At 39.3% G+C, this 19,167-nt stretch overlaps 1 protein-coding gene across 7 annotated transcripts in view; it reads left to right on the top strand.

The window, feature by feature from the left end:
• Nucleotides 1-19,167, top strand: part of nlrc5 (NLR family CARD domain containing 5) — a 99,664-nt gene that overhangs the window by 39,150 nt on the left and 41,347 nt on the right. For 6 of the 7 annotated variants that reach the window (XM_031900763.1, XM_031900764.1, XM_018093489.2 and 3 more), the window contains 14 exons: nt 414-497; nt 2,945-3,034; nt 4,449-4,514; nt 5,262-5,345; nt 5,448-5,531; nt 7,174-7,263; nt 7,366-7,413; nt 10,779-10,844; nt 11,954-12,037; nt 13,017-13,100; nt 13,546-13,635; nt 13,852-13,914; nt 16,894-16,977; nt 17,621-17,710. In XM_031900763.1, coding sequence (XP_031756623.1) covers nt 414-497; nt 2,945-3,034; nt 4,449-4,514; nt 5,262-5,345; nt 5,448-5,531; nt 7,174-7,263; nt 7,366-7,413; nt 10,779-10,844; nt 11,954-12,037; nt 13,017-13,100; nt 13,546-13,635; nt 13,852-13,914; nt 16,894-16,977; nt 17,621-17,710 — 1,107 coding nt within the window. The remainder of the gene's footprint in view (nt 1-413; nt 498-2,944; nt 3,035-4,448; nt 4,515-5,261; nt 5,346-5,447; nt 5,532-7,173; nt 7,264-7,365; nt 7,414-10,778; nt 10,845-11,953; nt 12,038-13,016; nt 13,101-13,545; nt 13,636-13,851; nt 13,915-16,893; nt 16,978-17,620; nt 17,711-19,167) is intronic. The other variant, XM_031900766.1, reaches the window with a different exon arrangement.

Below are 19,167 nucleotides of genomic sequence, written 5' to 3'. Positions count from 1 at the left end.
AGCATTCACAGGATGGTTTTTCATTATTATGTATTGTATTATTTTACTGTTATTGTTCAATGTGTTTATAGTGTTAATAAAGCTGTGACATTTCCTATCCATCTAGGCCAGGGGTAGGGAACCTTGGCTCTCCAGCTGTGATAAAACTACAAATCCCAGCAAGCATTTTCCTTAATTAACCATGACTGTGGCTGTCAGACTCCTGCAATGCATTGTGGGACTGGTAGTTCCATAACAGCTGGAGAGTGGTGAGTTCTTGTTTTGATTATTTAAAAAGAGGTAGACTGGACTGTTGCGTTTTGGTAAAGGATGACTGTTTACCTTAACATGGTACTGGTCCTTTTGGTTTGTAATTGTTAACAACAAGAACATTTTATAATTAGGCTTCGAGAGTAAAACATGTTTTATTTCAGTTTATCAGATAATCCTCTTGGAGACGTTGGCTGTATGGAGCTAGTTAACAGCTTACCAGGAATAGAGATTTCTGGCCAGTTGAGGTAAGTATTATTTTATAAATTGGTATACTAATAATGAGTTTTCTAGTTGTCCACTCTGTTCCTTAATGATTTGAGGTTAAGGTAGATGGACTTCCTCGCATGGAAGCAGTGTTTTTAGAGACATGTTTTGTTGCAGACATGCAACTTGTTTTGCCTAAGAAACCCAAAATGGGACAATACTGCAATTATTTTGGGTGATTTCAATTGCCATATAGATGACCCTTCTCAGCCCTGGCCATCCCGATTTCTCCATCTAACCTCCTCATTTGATCTTCAGCAGTGGACTAATACATCTACCCATAAGGATGGTTATTTCCTAGATCTGTTTTTTTCCAAAAATCTAGATCTATCTGCATTTAACAGCGAGCCTTTTCCTCTTTCAGATCACCATCTTATCTCTTTTTCTGTCTCGCACATGTCTGCTTCTAATAACACTCCAAAAACACAATTCGCAACACGAATATAACTTCTGCTTTTATTTCTTACCTCTCCTCCTGTGCTTCCTCTGATCCTGAGTTACTGATAAATATCTGACGTGTCTCAATGCTGCCCTATCCCAGGCCAAGCAAGCATATTTTATACACTTGTAAATAATAATAAATCAAACCCATGGCACTTATTTTCCATATTTAACTCTCTACTTCCTCCTTCACCTGATGAATCAATCGCATCTGAACATATTCAGCTGCTTTTATCTTGTAACAGAGTCTGAATTTTCTCAGCTTCTCCATTCCTCTCCACCTACTACCTGCTCACTGGATCCTATGCCCTTATTACTACTAAAACAGTGTGCCCCTGCCCTTACTCCAGCTCCTACAAACATATTCAATTATTCTATGGCTTCTGGTACTTATCCCTCTCTATTCAAACAAGCCTGTGTCAAACCCATTCTTAAAAAGGCTACACTGGATCTAACTATCATCCCGTCTCTCTCCTGCCTCACGCCACTTTTTTTGTGTCACTAACTTTCTCTGCATCCATAATCTCCTGGACCCTATGCAGTCTGGTTTTCGGACTGTGCACTCCACTGAGACAGACTTATGTAGAGTGGCAAATGATCTCCAGATTGCCAAGGCCAAAGGACACTACTCAGTTCTCATTCTCCTGGACCTTTCCTCTGCTTTTGATACTGTCCACCATTCTGTCCTTATGCAAATTCTCTACTCTCTGGGTATCCAGGATCAAGCTGCACCCTGGTTCTCTTCCTATCTTTCAAACTACTCCTTCTCTGTTGGTTTTGCTAACAAATCCTCTACCCTGGTTCAGCTTAGTGTGGGGGTGCCTCAAGGTTCTCTACTTGGTCCTTTGCTGTTCTCCCTGTACACTCTCTCTTTAGGAGACCTTATTTCTTCTTAATATCACTTATATGCAGATGACATCCAGATATACTTAGGCACCCCTTCACTAACCACCGATGTTTAATCCCAGATTGCTAACTGCCTCCTGGCTATCTCCTCATGGATGAACCAACGCCACCTCAAACTTAACCTAGGTAAAACAGAGCTCATGGTATTCCCGCCCAAACCCAGCCCTTCTCCTCCTTTCACCATTACTATTGACGGCATGTCCATTAACCATGTTAATTCAGCACACTGCCTTGGGGTTATATTTGATTAGGCTCTCTCCTTCTCTAACCATATTAATAACACCGCCAAAACCTGCCACTTTTTCCTCAGCAATATTGGCAAGATACACCCTTTGCTTTTACTATTTACTGCTAAAACACTAATACATGGCCTTATCCTTTCTCGCTTAAATTTCTGCATTCACCTACTAACTGGCCTCCTGCTCTCTCCTAAGAGGCAACCTGTTCAGCATCATTTAATCTCTATAGCAGGGCTGCCTGTTAAGAAAATAGCATACAAAATCCTTCTGCTAATGTACAAAGCCCTTCACTCCTCTGTTCCTCACTGCATTTGTTCACTGGTCTCCCTGTATGTTCCTGGTTTTCTCCTCCGCTCATCTCAGAGCCTCCACCTTTTTACAATATCCACACCCACTGCGCTCTCTCATCTTAAACCTTTGTATCTCGCTGCTCCTTACCTCTGGAACCCTATCCCTGAATCCCTCCGTAGGGAACACTCACTCTCTCTCTTTAAGAAAAAACTCAGCTGCTACCTTCTGGAGCACTAAAACATTATTTTGCCTAGTCCTGTGGTTAAGGGCAAATGCCCATACCTTGTGCACTCTTATTTTCCAATTTGTGCCTGTATGTTACCCAGCCACTGTCCATCTTTAGGGAAGGCTTAAGTGTCTCACTGTCTCAGGACAATAGCCCAAAAAGGACAACCACTTCTCACACATACATACATACATTTATTAATAAACCTGGAACTAGAGTTTTCCCAATGCACAATAATATTGCCATGCTTCATTTTCATTTGCTCACAGGATTCTATTTGCTTCTGCCTATTTGACCTTAAAACATGGCTTCCCTTTTTTTTAAGTCTTCACAGGACCAAGTTATCTGTTGAAGGCCTGTGTTACCTGGTCAGCTCTATGGTCTCTTGTCCAAGAGTAGAAAAAGTGGACATCAGGTAAAATACAGCAGGGGGCTCAAACTCAATTTACCTAGGGGCCGCAGGAGGCAAAGTCAGGATGAGGCTGGGCCGCATAAGGGATTTCACAAAAAAAAGTCGGGAGCTGCTGATTGCGGAAATGACGTTATGCCATCATAACAGTTATTATGGGAAGACGTTCTGTGTGCACAATAGTGCTGGGCGGTATGACCAAAAATTTATATCATGGTATTTTTCAAAATTATATCGGTATCACGGTATTTGACGGTATTTTTTTTCCCCATGCATGATTAGGTGACCACCCCAAACACCCGCCACCCACACCCCCCCATCCGCACGCAGCCCCCCCACCCGCACGCACCCCCCCACCCCACCCCAAACACCCCCCCATCCGCACGCACCCCCCCACCCCTCCATCCGCACGCACCCCCCCCACCCCAAACACCCCCCCATCCGCACACACACCCCCCACCCCACCCCAAACACCACCCCATCCCCTTCACATAAGTATAACCCACCCACCCCCACCCATCCCCTTCACATAAAATATAATTACTGGCCAGGCACCCCCGACAGCTCCCATTGGTATCCGACTCTGAATGCGTCCTAGCGATGGCGCTTTTGTAGAGTGTGCGCGCTGACGTCACGTGCGCGCTGACGTCACGTGCGCGCTGACGTCACGTGCGCACCCGGAAGTATTCAGCACACCGGTATGTCGAAAATTCATATCGGTTTCAAAAAAAAAAAATGGTGATCGGTTTTTACCGGTATACCGCCCAGCACTAGTGCACAATTAGCTCCTTACGTCTTCCCATAATAACTGTTATGATGGCATAACATCATTTCCGCAATCAGCAGCTCCCGCCCGCCGTGCCTTGCATTATCCCTTGAATCACAATAAAAATCGCGATCCATTCATTCAGCGTTGGTGCGGGCCACAAAATATTGTACCGAGGGCCGCAAATTGCCCGCGGGCCGCGAGTTAGAGACCCCTGAAATACAGTAAATATGCTTTGTGTACAAAATGCCAAGCAATTGTTTTATTTATATTACCATTTTTAAACACTGGTGGTGCTTATTAAACCACATTTGTTTATAAATGTCCTAGCCCTTGTGAGTACACTCAGAGGTGTAGGGAATCCCAGTGTTGGCTGCAGACTGGCAGGTACTATTACATCTGCCTCTAGCCCAAAGTAATAATAACTGCAACTGGTACATCTCTACTGTGCGTTAATAGAAAGCATGTAATGTCTCTAACTTCTTCTTAAAATTGTGATTGCACTAAGGGGCATATTTACAAATGTGTGAAAAAACTGACATTCACGAGTGCAATGAAGTGTAAATTTCCTTTGTATAATGTGCAGTATACAAACCAAAAGCATAGCACGATGTAGACATTCAAATTTTTCTTAGTGCCCGTTTTGCTGTTTAGGTTTCTACAGCAGACTGCAGACATTCATTTCCTACCACAGTGTGCTACAGAACACAGAGAGATCAGGTATAATCTTCTATCTTTACATGTTATATCAGTGGCTTAATTTGTTTGTTAAGTATGCTGTTTTCATGGGTACATCACAATCTATGGGGCTTAGGGTAGTGCATGCTCATTTGCGTGGTGTAATCTATAATGTCTGCAATGTGCTATTTTGTAATGAATGCAGTAAATCAAAAATGTTAGTGTACATATAGAGGTTTAGAGGGCAGTGTATAGTCACAAGCTTAAAGTTCAGATAAATATACTCAGGTATCTGATATTAGAACAGTAAGGGAATTTACAACTTTTAGTTATGACTGCACTGCGTACTTTGTACTTGCAGCTTATCTGCTAGACAGTTTCTTTGTTTGAAAACAGTATACTTTTTATTCAGAACTTTAAGTTTAGGGTGCTGATGAAAGCTGCCGATTTGTTCCCTCCAGACACCATTGGCAGCTTATTGTATGGTGCCAACCGACAGTGCTGCCCAACTAAAAAATCAGCCATGTATTGATTGGGCAGGTTTGATTTGCCCTCATATTGGCAATTATGATCTGATGGCCAAATGGCCAATCAGCCTGATATTTCCCACCATATTGGTAGTAACCTTGACAAACAAATGGATCTTTACATGTGACCATGGGGTCTGTTTCCTCTGTTGTTTTACCACTGGGATGTCAATATCTTAAAGCCTGTGTGTTTCAGCTGTGTTTCCACCATGCCTGCTTAAGCATGTATTGTTATTTTTATTACATTTATGCTGTTTTGCAGGATAATTGGCAGTCGACATCTTGATAAAGTTTTTGAGAAACTTTGCTCTATATTCCAAAAGTGCAGCCATTTAACAAGCCTGGAGTATGTGAATTTGATCTTTTTAATATGCCGCAGATACTGTATGTATTTCAGTAGTCATTTTTGTTTTGTGAAACATAACCTGCTTTTTAATCATTCTCTTAGCTTGTCTGAAAACAACTTGGAAAATTCTGGGATCAAGCGCATAACAGAGGTTCTCCCTGATCTAAAAAGTCTGCGTTTTCTTAAGTGAGTATATATTGGTATTTTTATGTACCCAAGGCATGCTCACTTTAAAAACTATAGGGTTGATTTACTAAAGTGTGATAAGCGTTATTGCATGCTTTTTAGTGTTAAAATTGATGCGAAAAAAAAACCGCGCGATTTGCTAAAGTATTATCGCGTTCGTTAACACATGATCGCAAGGCGTTAATTTTAACGTATTGCGTTAATTCTCGCATAGAAATAATACCAACGCATGATTCACAAACACATAAGAAGCGTTAGACGCGCTAAATATCGCATTATTCACCTACTTGGGGCAGGCGGTACTTATAGAAAATTGTGGTTTGTGAGCTTTTGGCAACACAATATGAACTTTGCTGTGGGATTTTTTTCAAGTATGTGTTGGCCCTAGAGTGATGCATCCTCCAGTTTTCAGGGAAATGGTCATTTGCAGAAAAGTAGTTCTACGAACGTAATGGTTACGTGCGTTAAATCGTGCACTAATATAGCAAGCGGCGAAATATACAGTGGGGGTTATGGTAGTTTAAGCATATATACTATTCCAGAGTTTCAAAAAAATGGCAAAATTAACGCTACACCTCTGTGGGGTGATGTAACAAAAGGCACAAGGTTTTGCAGAGCAACCATTTAGATATTGGCCTACGGTGGCCATACACAGGCAGATTTCAGCTGCCGAAATGGGTCCTTCAGACAGATTTGGCAGCTTATTTGCCCATGTATGGCCACCTCCAAAAGGCCTACCCGACCAATATCAGGCCTAAAATTGGCCAGATCTCATTCAGGCAGATTTGATTTTCCCATTGGAGAAGAAGCTTTTTGGGAATGCACAGTGAGTCAAGCAGTTATGTATGGGCACAGAAAAAACTGCTGTTGCTGCACATTGGCTCCTGCTTCTCTGTGCATTCCCAGAAAGCTTCTTCTCTGTCAGGCACACATAGAAGGCTCTCCTCTTGGACTACCCTGTAGTCAGAGAGATGAGGAGAGCTGAACAAGAAAAGGGAGCAGGGCTTCATGCTTGTACCAGGAAGAAGAGGAAAGGAGCTGAAGATTTCAATTTATAAATTAGAAACCAGATCAGACTGAATGCAGGGACTAATGAATGTTGTTCTGGGGGTTGTTTAGAGTCATTTTAAAGATAGACATGCAAGTCTGTTGCACTTACTGACACACAGTGAGAACCCTTGAATTAGCTTATCTGTACCTTTAAGGCTTCCGCTATTAGTGGGCACATATGTGCATGACCTTATGCATTTAGTGCAACCGCACTTATAGCTTTAATTGTAAATGAGCCCTATTATTGTATATTCAGTCAGTACTGTATAGGGCAGTCAATGAAAAATCCACTTCAACATAACATGAAATACATCTAAGTGCTAACGTTTGTCTTTATCTCAAATTCATGTAGGCAATTAATTAACTATGATTGTTGAGAGTAAATAAAAATAAATAATGCAATAAAAAAATCATTTTGCATTTATAAGACAGAAGAAGTCAGGGGGTACAAAACAAAAAGAAGTGGGGGAAAAACTGAAATCAGAGAGTACTGCCTCATTTCAAGTGTCAGTAATACATTTTACAATCATCACAAGAATGTTGACAATCCCATCTCAATTGTTGTCCTCTCATAATGCTTTTGTTATTTTAGTTTGAATGGAAATAAAATCTCCATGGATGGAGTGATTTACCTTGTGAAGTCTTTTAATTCCATAGACAACATGACAGATGTTTCAATTAGGTATGTTAATGAACTATTGCTAAGTAAACTGTAACCTAAATGTCACTGTATCCAAAAAACTAAGCACCCATTGGCACCTCTCTTTTTTTCTTTTCACTGCAGTTTTGTGGGAACCCAGAAAGTGGAAGTTACTTTTCAGGATAAGGAGAGGTACAATTGACATCCATTCAATTCTGCAAAACAACAAAACAGGAGACCAAATAAAAAATGCGCTTTATTATATAGCAAAGCTGTCCACCTGAAGGCCAGTGGGCCTGAAATGTCCTGGGTTATGGCTGTGTTATTTCAAGGGCCTACACATAAATAACTCAGTGTAATCAACTTCTAATCATTCATACAAGTGGTAATTCACAAAATAAGTGTAACCCCAAAAACATGATAATAGTGACTACTTCATAACAGTGAATAAAAAAAACATACATAGTTTAAGAATTAATTACCAAAAAGGTTAACATTCCATATAAATTACTAGTAGTGATTCTTGTATTATAAATGCTATACAATATACAATAACCATAAGATATCCTAAAGCTATTTCTAAAAAGAAATTTAATTAAAGTGGAAAGAGTGCCATTTATGGTTCAGTTACAGAATTTTAGCACAATATAAACACAATGAAATATCAATAAAAAGATTATAATAAATACCTGTATATACAAAAAATCCTAGCGCAGTGACACAAGGGGGGATTTGTAGCCAGCATTAACAAATTGCTACTGCTGGCTACAAATCTTCCTGGAAATTCCTTGCCATAGTCTAACATTGAGATTGCTGTGAGTAAAACATATTACTCACAGCGATCTGACTTAATCTCAGGAAGTTGCCTCTCTTTGCATTTCCTGCAATTAAGCCAGATAACCGTATTAGGTTTTACTTCTAGTGATCCTAATCTTAGTCTATGACAAACCATATTCTGCACTATTTTCTATTATGTCTATTTTCTATTATTGATATCACACCAACATATTTACACTGAGTGGGGCGTATTTTATCAGAAGTGTTTTTTTTACTAATATATATGTTTTGAGTGGATGCACACCAACAATCTTTGTCCTCACCCTCTTTCATTTCATCCAGTGAAGAAACCATTTGCCCTCAGTTTTGTAATTTTATTTTATTTGGAGAATGAACAGATGCTTGTCATCAGCCACACAAGTGTGCACCAACGCAGTAAAATAACAACAAGAAAAAAGAGTCACCCTTAATTCTATGGAGTTACAGCACCATTGACGATTCCTGGGACAAAATGAATCCCCTTTAATCAAGGGACTGTCCTTGGAAATCTGAAAAGTCTAATCATCTTACTCCAACTCCTCCCCTATGCAGTGAGTGTTTCCTCTAAACCAGTGATTAAAAAACTTTGTATTTGTAGTGCCCAGCTTAAGGCCAGTTAGATTGATATTTGGGAAAAATGTCTAGCTGGTCTCCTAGATACTGATATTCCAGCCTGAAGGTTAATTATTGTGAGAATTGAGTTGAAACTATTTTCTATGCAATGTATTCTTATAACAATGACTAACTAATAGCGTAGTTATTGTAAATTTCTAATGTTTTATATGCATACATATTGTTATATTGCCACCAAGTGACCAAGGTGTTTATTTTCTAAACCCTTACATTCTCCTTCTTTATGTGGGATATCAGTTCCTCCCATCATTCTTTTTCCTCTTCCTGCTATCCATGTGTGAGGCTATCCATGTGTGAGGAGCTGCTTCAGAGGTTAGGAGGGCAAATGTTCCTTTTAATCTCCAGAATTTGTGCATCCACTCCAAATAAAAAACCTTTGTCGATTCCAAGTGTCTGGTGAGTTCTACTATCTGGCAAGGATTGTCCACAGTGGTTGTGCCCAGCTCCATAGAGGCCCAAGCAGAGAGGTCTCAGGGGAAACTCAGCCACTATCACAGCTATTGGAGTCAAAAGCAATATATTCTATAACCTGCTGTCAGAGTGCATGTTCTATCCATTCTCCACTCCCTGCAAGTGCATGGTTATACAAGTGCAGTCTGTACCCTGTGAATGTTAAGCTTCTGTATATCCTATAAAAAGTTATAGCGCTCTAAGAGCGTAAATTTATGTTGAGTGTCTCCTAAATGAATAACTATAACTAGCAAATTATGCCAACATCAGTGTGTATATAACTGGCCAAATTGGCTATAATAAGCACAGCCTGGCCAACGAATAAAGCCCAACAACCAATTAAATAAAAACAAATAAAAGGGGAAAAGAAAAATAAATACCAAGTGGTTGGTCTGACTCGGGTGTAAAAACCCCGAGTCAGTCTCTTAAGGTCTGTATATAATAATAGGCAGATGGTTCAAAGGCAGAGAATCAACGAATGCTCACCAAAGTTCCGTAATGGTCCGGGTGCTTGCAGCCCCGAACCCGCAGCTGAAGGGAGTTATCTCTTAAATGTTGAAAAAGGACGACAAGCAATCCGGACTCAAAGGGATCTGTTAAAACTTGAACTTTATTCCAACATGTTTAAAAACAAATGCCTGACGCGTTTCGTGCGTATGGGGCACTTAGTCATAGGCAGCCTATGACTAAGTGCCCCATACACACGAAACGCGTCAGGCATTTGTTTTTAAACATGTTGGAATAAAGTTCAAGTTTTAACAGATCCCTTTGAGTCCGGATTGCTTGTTGTCCTTTTGTATATCCTATAAAACTTCCTAATCTACACCCTGGGCCCTGCTATAACACTGCTCTAAGCTTCTTAAAGTGATACTGACACTAAAAAAATCAAAATATTAATGTACCTTAAAAGTTTCCAATAGGTCATGTTCATCATTTTTCATTGATAGACCTGCTTTTGTAAGTAATTGTTACTTGAAGATCCTAAACCAGACTGTTTTGCCAACCTGACTGTCCCTTTGCAAACTGTCAGTTATAGCTTCTTATGCTAACGGAGTCCTGAAACACAAATATGGCAGCCTCCTCATAGAGGAAAATGGGATGATGTAGCCTGATTTAAAAGCATCAGGCTAATACTTTTATGGCAAAATTCTAAAGCTCATGCAAAGACAATGTTATGATGTAAATAAGGTTTAATTTCTCTTTAAAGAGCAAAGTATTAGACCTATGGGACAGAACTGTGCACTGCATGTCAGTTGATTCACATTCTAATAATAGTGTAGTGTTGAAGCTACCTCACGGTATGCAAGAGAAATGGGCTACAGCAGGCTCAAAATAAAAGAAATAAAATAATCCTTTTCTTCATACTTATATAATAATCTAAAAATACCAGGTGGGGAGTGTGCTGCCCACTTTTTTATCGTATATGTTTAATGGTTTATATGGATACATATTGTTATATTGCCACCTAGTGATAAAGGTCATATTGCAGGTGTTTATTTTCTGTAAGTATGTAAACCCTGCCATTCCCCTTCCTGGTGTGATGTCAGTTGCTCCCAGCATTGTTTTTCCTCTTCCTGTTTTTTACAGAATAATAAATTGTAAACTGTAACTATGTGTTATTCAATAGAATTACAGTAACTCTGTCTTTTCCTCTACAGTCATAAAAGCCTCATGACTTCTGCTAAAGGAGCAGCTGAATTGCCTGAGTTGTCCAAAACATTCAGGTGGAACATTTTTATATCATATATAAAGCATAAAACTGAAAAGTTAATCAAGCTAAATGTTCCTTCACAACTTCTCAAACTATGTCACTTCCCTTTTGAACCCCCTGGAATCTGAAACATGGCAATTTTTGCATGTCTTTGGGTGCTAGTACTTGAACTTATAGCCTGTTTCCTGTTGTGTTTGTTCTTTTTCCTATTTTAATCAAAGGTCTATAAATGTCAGTAAACTAGGCACTCGCCCTCATTCGCCCTATCCAAACTATAATGGGCTTATCTATCAATTTTCGAGTTTGGGAATTGGAGAGTTTTTTTCATTTAAATAAACTCAAAATGGAAAAAACTTGAATGCTTGCTTATTTATTAATATGGAAAATTTGTTTGAATAAAAAAAACTTGAATACTTTTAATTTGCAAGTTTACAAACTTGAAAAAACTTGAATTGAAAATATGGCTTGACTTAGGACAAATCCCATTGACTTGGGGGTTCATACTTAATAAATATCAGACACTTGAGTTTTTTAACCTTTTTTGTTGAAAGCCTTACAAAAAAACAGAATCAATTTCCTATTTAAGATTCCTCTGCTTTGGATTATTTAATGCAAACAAAACCAGTGAGCGTATGAATACATGAATAAATAACATCTGGAGCTCTTGTATTCCTTCATTCAATCTAATAAATACAGTATTGTGAAAGCATAGGTTATTACCTATGAGACTAAATGAGATCAGGAAACTAGGTAAATAAATGATTTGCAACGGCATCTCATCGACCTATTCTCCACCTCACTTTCCTCATAATCTTGTAATATACCTGACATATATCAGATTTGGGGGCTACATATTTTAACCTATAATACCCATGTATTATCTATGTAATGGACAAGTTTTGACATCCGGTTACCTTTTGATGGCAAAATGGTAAAAACAAGCCGAAAGGTAGTGTAAAATGTATGGACCATTCCCTTTTTATAGTCTGACTTCTGTTGATTTATAGGTTTCTAAAAACAAACTTTCAGCCTTGGTTCCATCCTTTGTTGTAGCCACCTTGATTTCTTCATTCAATCCAACATGTTGCCAAATTACTGAATTCTCTTTTGCTTCTCTTTTAGCCTCACAGAATGTCGCATAACTGTCCAGATGTTGAAGAAGCTTTTTCGTGCTCTAGAACCATGCATAGAGCTCACCAAGATCAAGTAAGTTCATGTTTCATCGTGTATCCCAGTTTAGACCATGGGGTGGATACAGTGTACTAGGAATAAGCCATCAAATCCAAGTAGAACATGGTGGAAAGCTTGCAGATATTTGCTCTGTTGGTTGGAGTATTGGTAATTGTGCTCAGGTAGTTGGCTGGGCAAACCTGAATGTGGTTAATATCACATCATGCGCAGAAGAAAAATAAGAGACTGTAGGAGAGAAGGCTTCACCATTAGCATAAGAAAGGGATTCTTCACTGAAACGTTAGTCAGGTGTTGGATATGGGATGATCCGATGCTATTATTGTGGATGAATTGGATGCCTTTTAGCAAAAAAGGGTAAAGCAAAAAAATGTAGTTATAACTGTTAGGTGTGTACCTACTGATCTAGAACTAGAGCCATAAAATTGCCATGTAAGTAAGGTATCAGAGAGTAATGAATTTTGCCTTCTGAAGAGGTTGTTTGCATTTATGTGGATCAACTTATTCAAAGGTAGAAACTGCTGAAATATATGATCTTAATTTTCTTAGTAAATATGTCATTTCTCAATTATTACATTTTGGGTGTTAAAAAGACTTACAAATAGAAGAAGGACATTTAGATATAAAGATATACCTATATCAAAAAGCATATGCAAAGAAATAAGATAAAAACATCACAATTGGATATGCAAGGTCCATTAGCCATTTTAACTCTTAAGTCAGGAGTTTGCATAAAGAAGCAAGTTAGAGCAAGATAGTTCCTGCATTTTATAATGACTAATTTATTTGTATAAATACTGACTAGTAGCAGGAAGGCGGGTTTCATTCAGACAAAACATTTGGACTCAATGGATGTGTATATTTTTTAGCTTCAATTACTAAGTTACTATGTTAAGTAGAATGTTCATAATCATAAATGTTTATAAGGGTAAATTTCAATTTCATTTTTAGTTTAAGAAAGATGTAACTGATTTCAATGAACATTTCCTCTAAACAGCCTGTCCAACAATTCATTAAGTTACCAGATGATTGAAAACCTTCTCACATACTTGCCAGTGTTCCCCAATCTGACACTTCTAAAGTAAGTAAATAGAATTGAATGACTATAGCCTCATATGTACTGTATATCACTCACAAGAATTATCTTAAAGCTAAATACACAGTGGTTTTAGGTAAAGGTATAGATATATAATAATGGAAATGTGAAGTCCCCTAGCCATATGCATAATATCCAATATAACATTTAACCAATGCCCCAGTCTGCTCATAGTGTGCCAAGTGCAATTCTGTTTGGAAGACATGCATGTTCCAGAATAGGTAAAATGGCTATTTTGCAACCCAATCTGCTGTCTCACAAGTGGAACAGTAGCAAAGCAGTTTAGAGCTGCAACTTGACCAAACCATAAATACTGTTTGCGGTTAATGTATAGGCAAAGCGTCACTCTATCTATATCTACAAGTAGACCCATTTAGTTTGGCTCAGGTGCAAGATCATTAATATTTTGTCATTTTTCCCCCTTCTTTAGCATCAGTAATAATGACCTGTCTCCAAACTCTGTTTTACTGCTGGTTAATTCAGTAAATCTTTGTAACCGAATTAAAGAAGTTGATATCAGGTAAAATATAGTGATACAATTATACATGTACATTTTTATTACTTTGTATCTGTGGTGGTTTGGTGCATCATAAATTTGACTGGCTGTTTTTACCATGATATAAAAATATTTCACAGATTGCTTAACATGGTAGGGAACAGCCCCACTGTCTATCTGTACTACAGTCCCCAGCATCTTTACTAGCAAGTAGCTTAATGTTTTTGTCTTATCTTTCAGGTCCTCAGAAAACATGTGCTTGCATTTAGAGAAACAACATAAAGCCAATGAAGTCATCTACAGGTGCAGATTTGTTTTCAGTTATTAATGTTTGATGTTTAAGGTTTGTGTATCAGGCATGTAACAGAATTTGGAGAATGTAAAAAGGCTGCTGGTTGTCTTTCTTCCCTGTGTCATCGAGTCCAAGCACAGGTAATGCCATATGGCATTAAATTTCTCCGGGCACCCTCTAGCTAGATAGGTCAGTTTCTGACTGGGAAGGGAATCATCCACCAATTTCCGCCAAAATTGGAGAGGAGGAGGATCTAGAGACTTCCAGTGCATTAGAATGGATTTCTTAGCGTAGTAAAACAGCTGCAAATAGCACAGTCTGGAGTATGGGTGGAGGTGCAGGTCACCGGTTAGTCCTAGCAGACAGAGTTCAGGGGAGCGTATGTTTGGGAAGGCAAGCTTCTCATTGAGGAACTGTAGAACCTCCCCCCAGAATCTCTGTATCACTGGGCAGGAACAGAAAACATGGAACAGAGTACCAACATCGCTTCTGCACTTGGGGCATTGGTCAGACACATTTTCATAAATTCTGGCCAGGCGGTAGGGGGTTAGGTACGCTCTGTTTAAAAATTTTATCTGAATGTATCTGTCCCTAATACAGATTGATATTTCTGTCACTTGCTTAAGGGCATCCGACCACATATCGTTGTCGAGCGCCGGGATGTCACTCTGCCATTTGATTTTGGCTTTCTGCAGAGGGGAAGGGCCTGAGGCAGACAGTATGGTGTAAAACCAGGAGAGAGGTTTGGACAGGTCCAGTCTGTGGAGATAGGTCTCCATGGTTGTTTGCGCTACCCTTAGTGGCCTTGCGGGGAATTGAATACTAAAGGCATGGCGTAACTGCAGAAATCTAAAAAACATGTCTGGGGAGTGTGTCATATGTTTTGCATTCTCCCCCGGTAAGAATGTCCCCTAGAGTTTTGATACCTAGCTGTGCCCATCTTGCAATATCTGGGAGAGCGTGAAAGTGTGGGAGCTGCTTATTGCCCCAAAGTGGGGTCCGTGGTGACCAAGTCTCGAGCGAGCCATGGACCAGCTTCTGTGATTTCTGGAAGGCCTGTACCACAGTGGCCATGAGGGGTGTAGTGGTATAGAAAGGGGAGGTGCCTCGGTAAGGAAGCTTAGATAGAGCCTCATACGAGCCTAGTTTAGCAGCCTCCAGGACCACTGCTGGATTGTTAACATTGGGGACCATCCACCAGTGGGCAAAGACAAGCTGGGCAGCTATAAAATAGAAATTGAGATTTGGTAAAGCCAGGCCTCCTCCAGAGGAAGGTGCCTGGAGTATTTTAATATTCAAGCGTGGATGATCTCCTGCCCACAGGATGCTGTGCAATTTTATGGGGGAATGTAATATATAACAAATCCTTTCTTGTGACAGAAGGTTTGGGACTGCAAATTTTTTAGTTTGCGCATGTGCACAGGGAATGTAACAAAACATATTAATGGAAAAGTTGCACTCACACTTATGCCATTTTAATCAGGTGTTAAACATTCACAATGTAATAAATGTTTAGTGAACAGTATTACATAGTGAACAGCGCTAAATATTCGCACAAATGCCATTTTACGCACCACTAGTGATTTTTATTACTTTCCCCCATTTTTCATTTGAGAATATGTGAACAGCATTATGTTCAGTTGGTAATAATATATGCTATCCACTAGAGGGAGTCAGATACTTTGCTTGTACAAAGATAAACCTCATACTGATTCGGCTATTTGTTCACTGCATCATCCTACTAGAGAATTTAGTTGGTTATTTAATTTCAGTGCAACATGACATTTGACATCCAGGATATATGAATCTGGCAAGGTTGCCTTACACCAAATGCCTTACACATAAATATATTACCCGAAAAATCCATAAAGAAAATAATTATATTGACCAGACTAAGATTTCATGTTGTTTGTTTAAAGGGGAAGGAAAGGCAAAGTCACTTGGGGGTGCCAAAATGTTAAGCACCCCCAAGTGACTTTAACCGCTTACCTTGTACCCCGGGCTGGTGCCCCTGTTAGGAGAAAATAGCACCAGCCCGGGGCACCTGGAGCGCAGCGCTTCCTCCTTCCGCCTTCCGCTTCCTAAACTGCCGGTGGCCGGGCATGCACAGTAGAGCGAAAAAGCCGACTTAAATGTTTAAGTTCGGCTTTTCACTCTACTGCGCATGCGCGCGCAGCGAAGCCGGAAGGAGGAAGCGCCGGCAGCTACCCCGGGCTGGTGCTGTTTTCTCCTGACAGCGGCACCAGCCCGGGGTAAAAGGTAGGCGGTTAAAGTCACTTGGGGGTGCCTAACGTTTTGGCACCCCCAAGTGACTTTACCTTTCTTTTTCCTTTAAACTAATACTCCTTTTAAATATCCCCTCTATAATAAATACACAAAGTTTCTGTACATTATATAGTGGGATCACCAAGTGCTACAATTCTGCTCGCTAATAATTCCCGGGCTTTGCCAAATGCAGGTGAATAGGGGAGTGCTTACAGTATCTTGCATGACTAATGCCTATTCTAGGACCAAGGACTACTATAATAAAAGGAGTGTAATTCATGATTTTCCCATATTCATTAATGGAGTTTTTATATAATAAACCTTGACATACTTTAAGTTTTTATCATCAAAATAAATTTGGGCCAGTGGTGTAAGAACCTAATTTCCCACAATCTTCTTTAAAGTGTATCTGTTAACCTATTAGTGATTGGATTCTTTGTCAAAATCTGCTATACTTTGCTATTTTTTTTTTAGTAAAAGGATTGGATTAATGCTATTGTTTGCCTATAAATATCTATCCCTTCAGCTTGGGATCCTTTGCTCCTGTTCTGACACAGGAGCTGTCCCTCGTGCAGTGTCCACTCCATCTCTATATATATCTCTTTTCTTTCTACCCTGTGCCATCTTGCGAAGAAGCTTGCTGAATTTTTTTTTTTTTTTTTTAAATATGCACATGCAAAAGTGTAGGGAGTTATTATTATCTAACTGGTCTTTTTTGTGTGTAGGTTGACCAACTGTAAAATTGGCAGGAATGACTTTGAAGGGCTTATGAAAGTATTCAGAAGGATTGAGAACTTGACTGAAGTGAAGTATGTGACTGGTGGGGAGAATGGGAGGGAGTTTGCACCCTAGGATGAGAACAATTTAATAAAATGGTTAGCAGATTGGTCTAACAGTCTGCTAACCAAACACCTTCACAGGAGATAATGCAATACTGCAAGCTGATGCTCCACAAACATTCAATACTGTGTGCTTCAGGTTCCAGATTAAGTAGTTTCTCAGGAATGAGTATTAAAGTTCTAGTTCTTGAAAGTTTTTGTGGCAAGAGTTGCATAAAAAGAGTTATCCTTATACCTATTGATGTATGGCAGAGTTAATTATAAATACGTGAATTAGAATTAAGTGGCATGCTGCCTTGTAGCCACCAGCTTTATAAAACAAATACATCTCACCAAGGCTAGAGAGTGGCGGCACCACCTTGGGGAAAGCTATATTTGGAAAAGAACGGCACAATTTAAAATATATTGTTGTTGGTGCATTAGATGAGCAGATCACATTGGACCAGTTCTTTGAGTCCCCTTACCTTTACTGTATCAGCTGGCCTGTGTTCTCACTAACTCTTTAAGGCTGGAGGTAATTATATTGTAGTATAATGGGGGGGTTACAGATAACCACCCTACCTTGAATGCCAAAGTTTTCTAGCTGATTCTGAATCTCTCTATTTCTTTGCAGCATGCGAATTAATAATATCATGGAAGAAGGAATCCTTGAGATGCTTATCTTTCTGATCAATTTCAGGACTGTTACTAAAATTGATGCCTGGTGAGTTGAATAGACCTCTTTTTTGTCACAGGAGCTATAATTTGCTTCAGTTAGAAGTAATTTCAAAGATTTGGCTGACATTATTCAGTTTGCAGTGCAGTATAGTTAATTTAGCAATTATAAGTGCAGAGGAAATTCTGGTAAGATGTATTTATATTCATGTTTGTATATCCTTCTGTGGGAGGTGCAGTTCTGCTTCATGTTCAGATTTCAATTCCTTCCCCCAAGGTGCACAACCATTCCTCCAGCCAGGAGAATAGACAATAGAAATTAAAAGAGCTCCTGACTCTAGTAAGACATTGCACTTAGAGAATACCCTGAGAATTACCCTGAGAATTTTGTTATTTGAATTCATTAAACAATTATTACTTAATTTACTTTCATCCGGTATGTTACCTATGGATTGGAGGAAAGCTAATGTAATTCTTTAATTTAAAAAGGGATTGCAATCTCAGCCTGGCAATTATAGACCAGTAAGTTTGACATCTGTGGTGGGCAAATAATTTGTAAGTTTGTTACGGGACTACATTCAAGATTAGGTTCTGGAGAATGGCATTGTGAGCAGTAATCAGCATGGCTTTATGAAGGACAGGTCATGTCACAGAAATTTGATTGCTTCTTATGATGAGGTTATTAAGAATTTGGAAATGGAGCTGCAGTAGATTGATAGTGCCCCACAAATGACTGCTTTGACTGTTGGTCTTATTAAAGTTGTTTGTATATGGATAGGAAACTGGCTACAGGATTGTGTACAGTGGTTGGTTAAGACAACATCTATATGGGCATGCAGGCACTCAAGTATCACCACTGGGGTTGCAAAATAAAAAAGTAACAAAGACTGGAGATGTCTTTGAATAAAGTCTTTTTTACTTTTTGTGACCCGTGGAGATCCTTGAGTGCCTGCATGTCCATATAGATCTTGTCTTTGCTTTCACCACCCTATGCTGAGGGTCTGGGGCCGATGCACCTGGACCACCACCTTTACATGGTGAGGTACTCTTTATTAACGGTCTTTATGTGCCCTTAATCTTTGATTCCATACAATGTGTGATTGTCAATGGTACATTCTCTACTTGAAGTATGGTTCTGTATATGGGACACTTTATTTGTTCCTTAACGACTTAGGGGAGGGTATTGTAAGTAATGTATCAGTGTTTATAGATGACACAAAGCTATGCAGTCCAATTAATTTCATCCAGGATATGACATCCTTGCAACAGGATCTTGACAAACTGTACAAAAGAGACAGAAGGAATTCAATGATGATACATATAAGGTAATGCCCCTGGGATGTTAAAATTTGCAAACCACTTATACCCCTATTGGGACATATTTTAGGCTTAGAATGGGATCCCTTTTTGAATAACAGAACCATGTTAGTAATATGCCAGTCCCTCGGTACCATGCTGAACCTCAATGAATCCTGGAAAAATAAGTGAAGAGGTTTGGCAATCATT

Source organism: Xenopus tropicalis, chromosome 4 (genome assembly GCF_000004195.4).
Source record: "Xenopus tropicalis strain Nigerian chromosome 4, UCB_Xtro_10.0, whole genome shotgun sequence".
Lineage (NCBI taxonomy): Eukaryota > Metazoa > Chordata > Amphibia > Anura > Pipidae > Xenopus > Xenopus tropicalis.
Note: the sequence above shows the minus strand (reverse complement) of the source record. Positions and strands in the feature narration are given on the sequence as shown.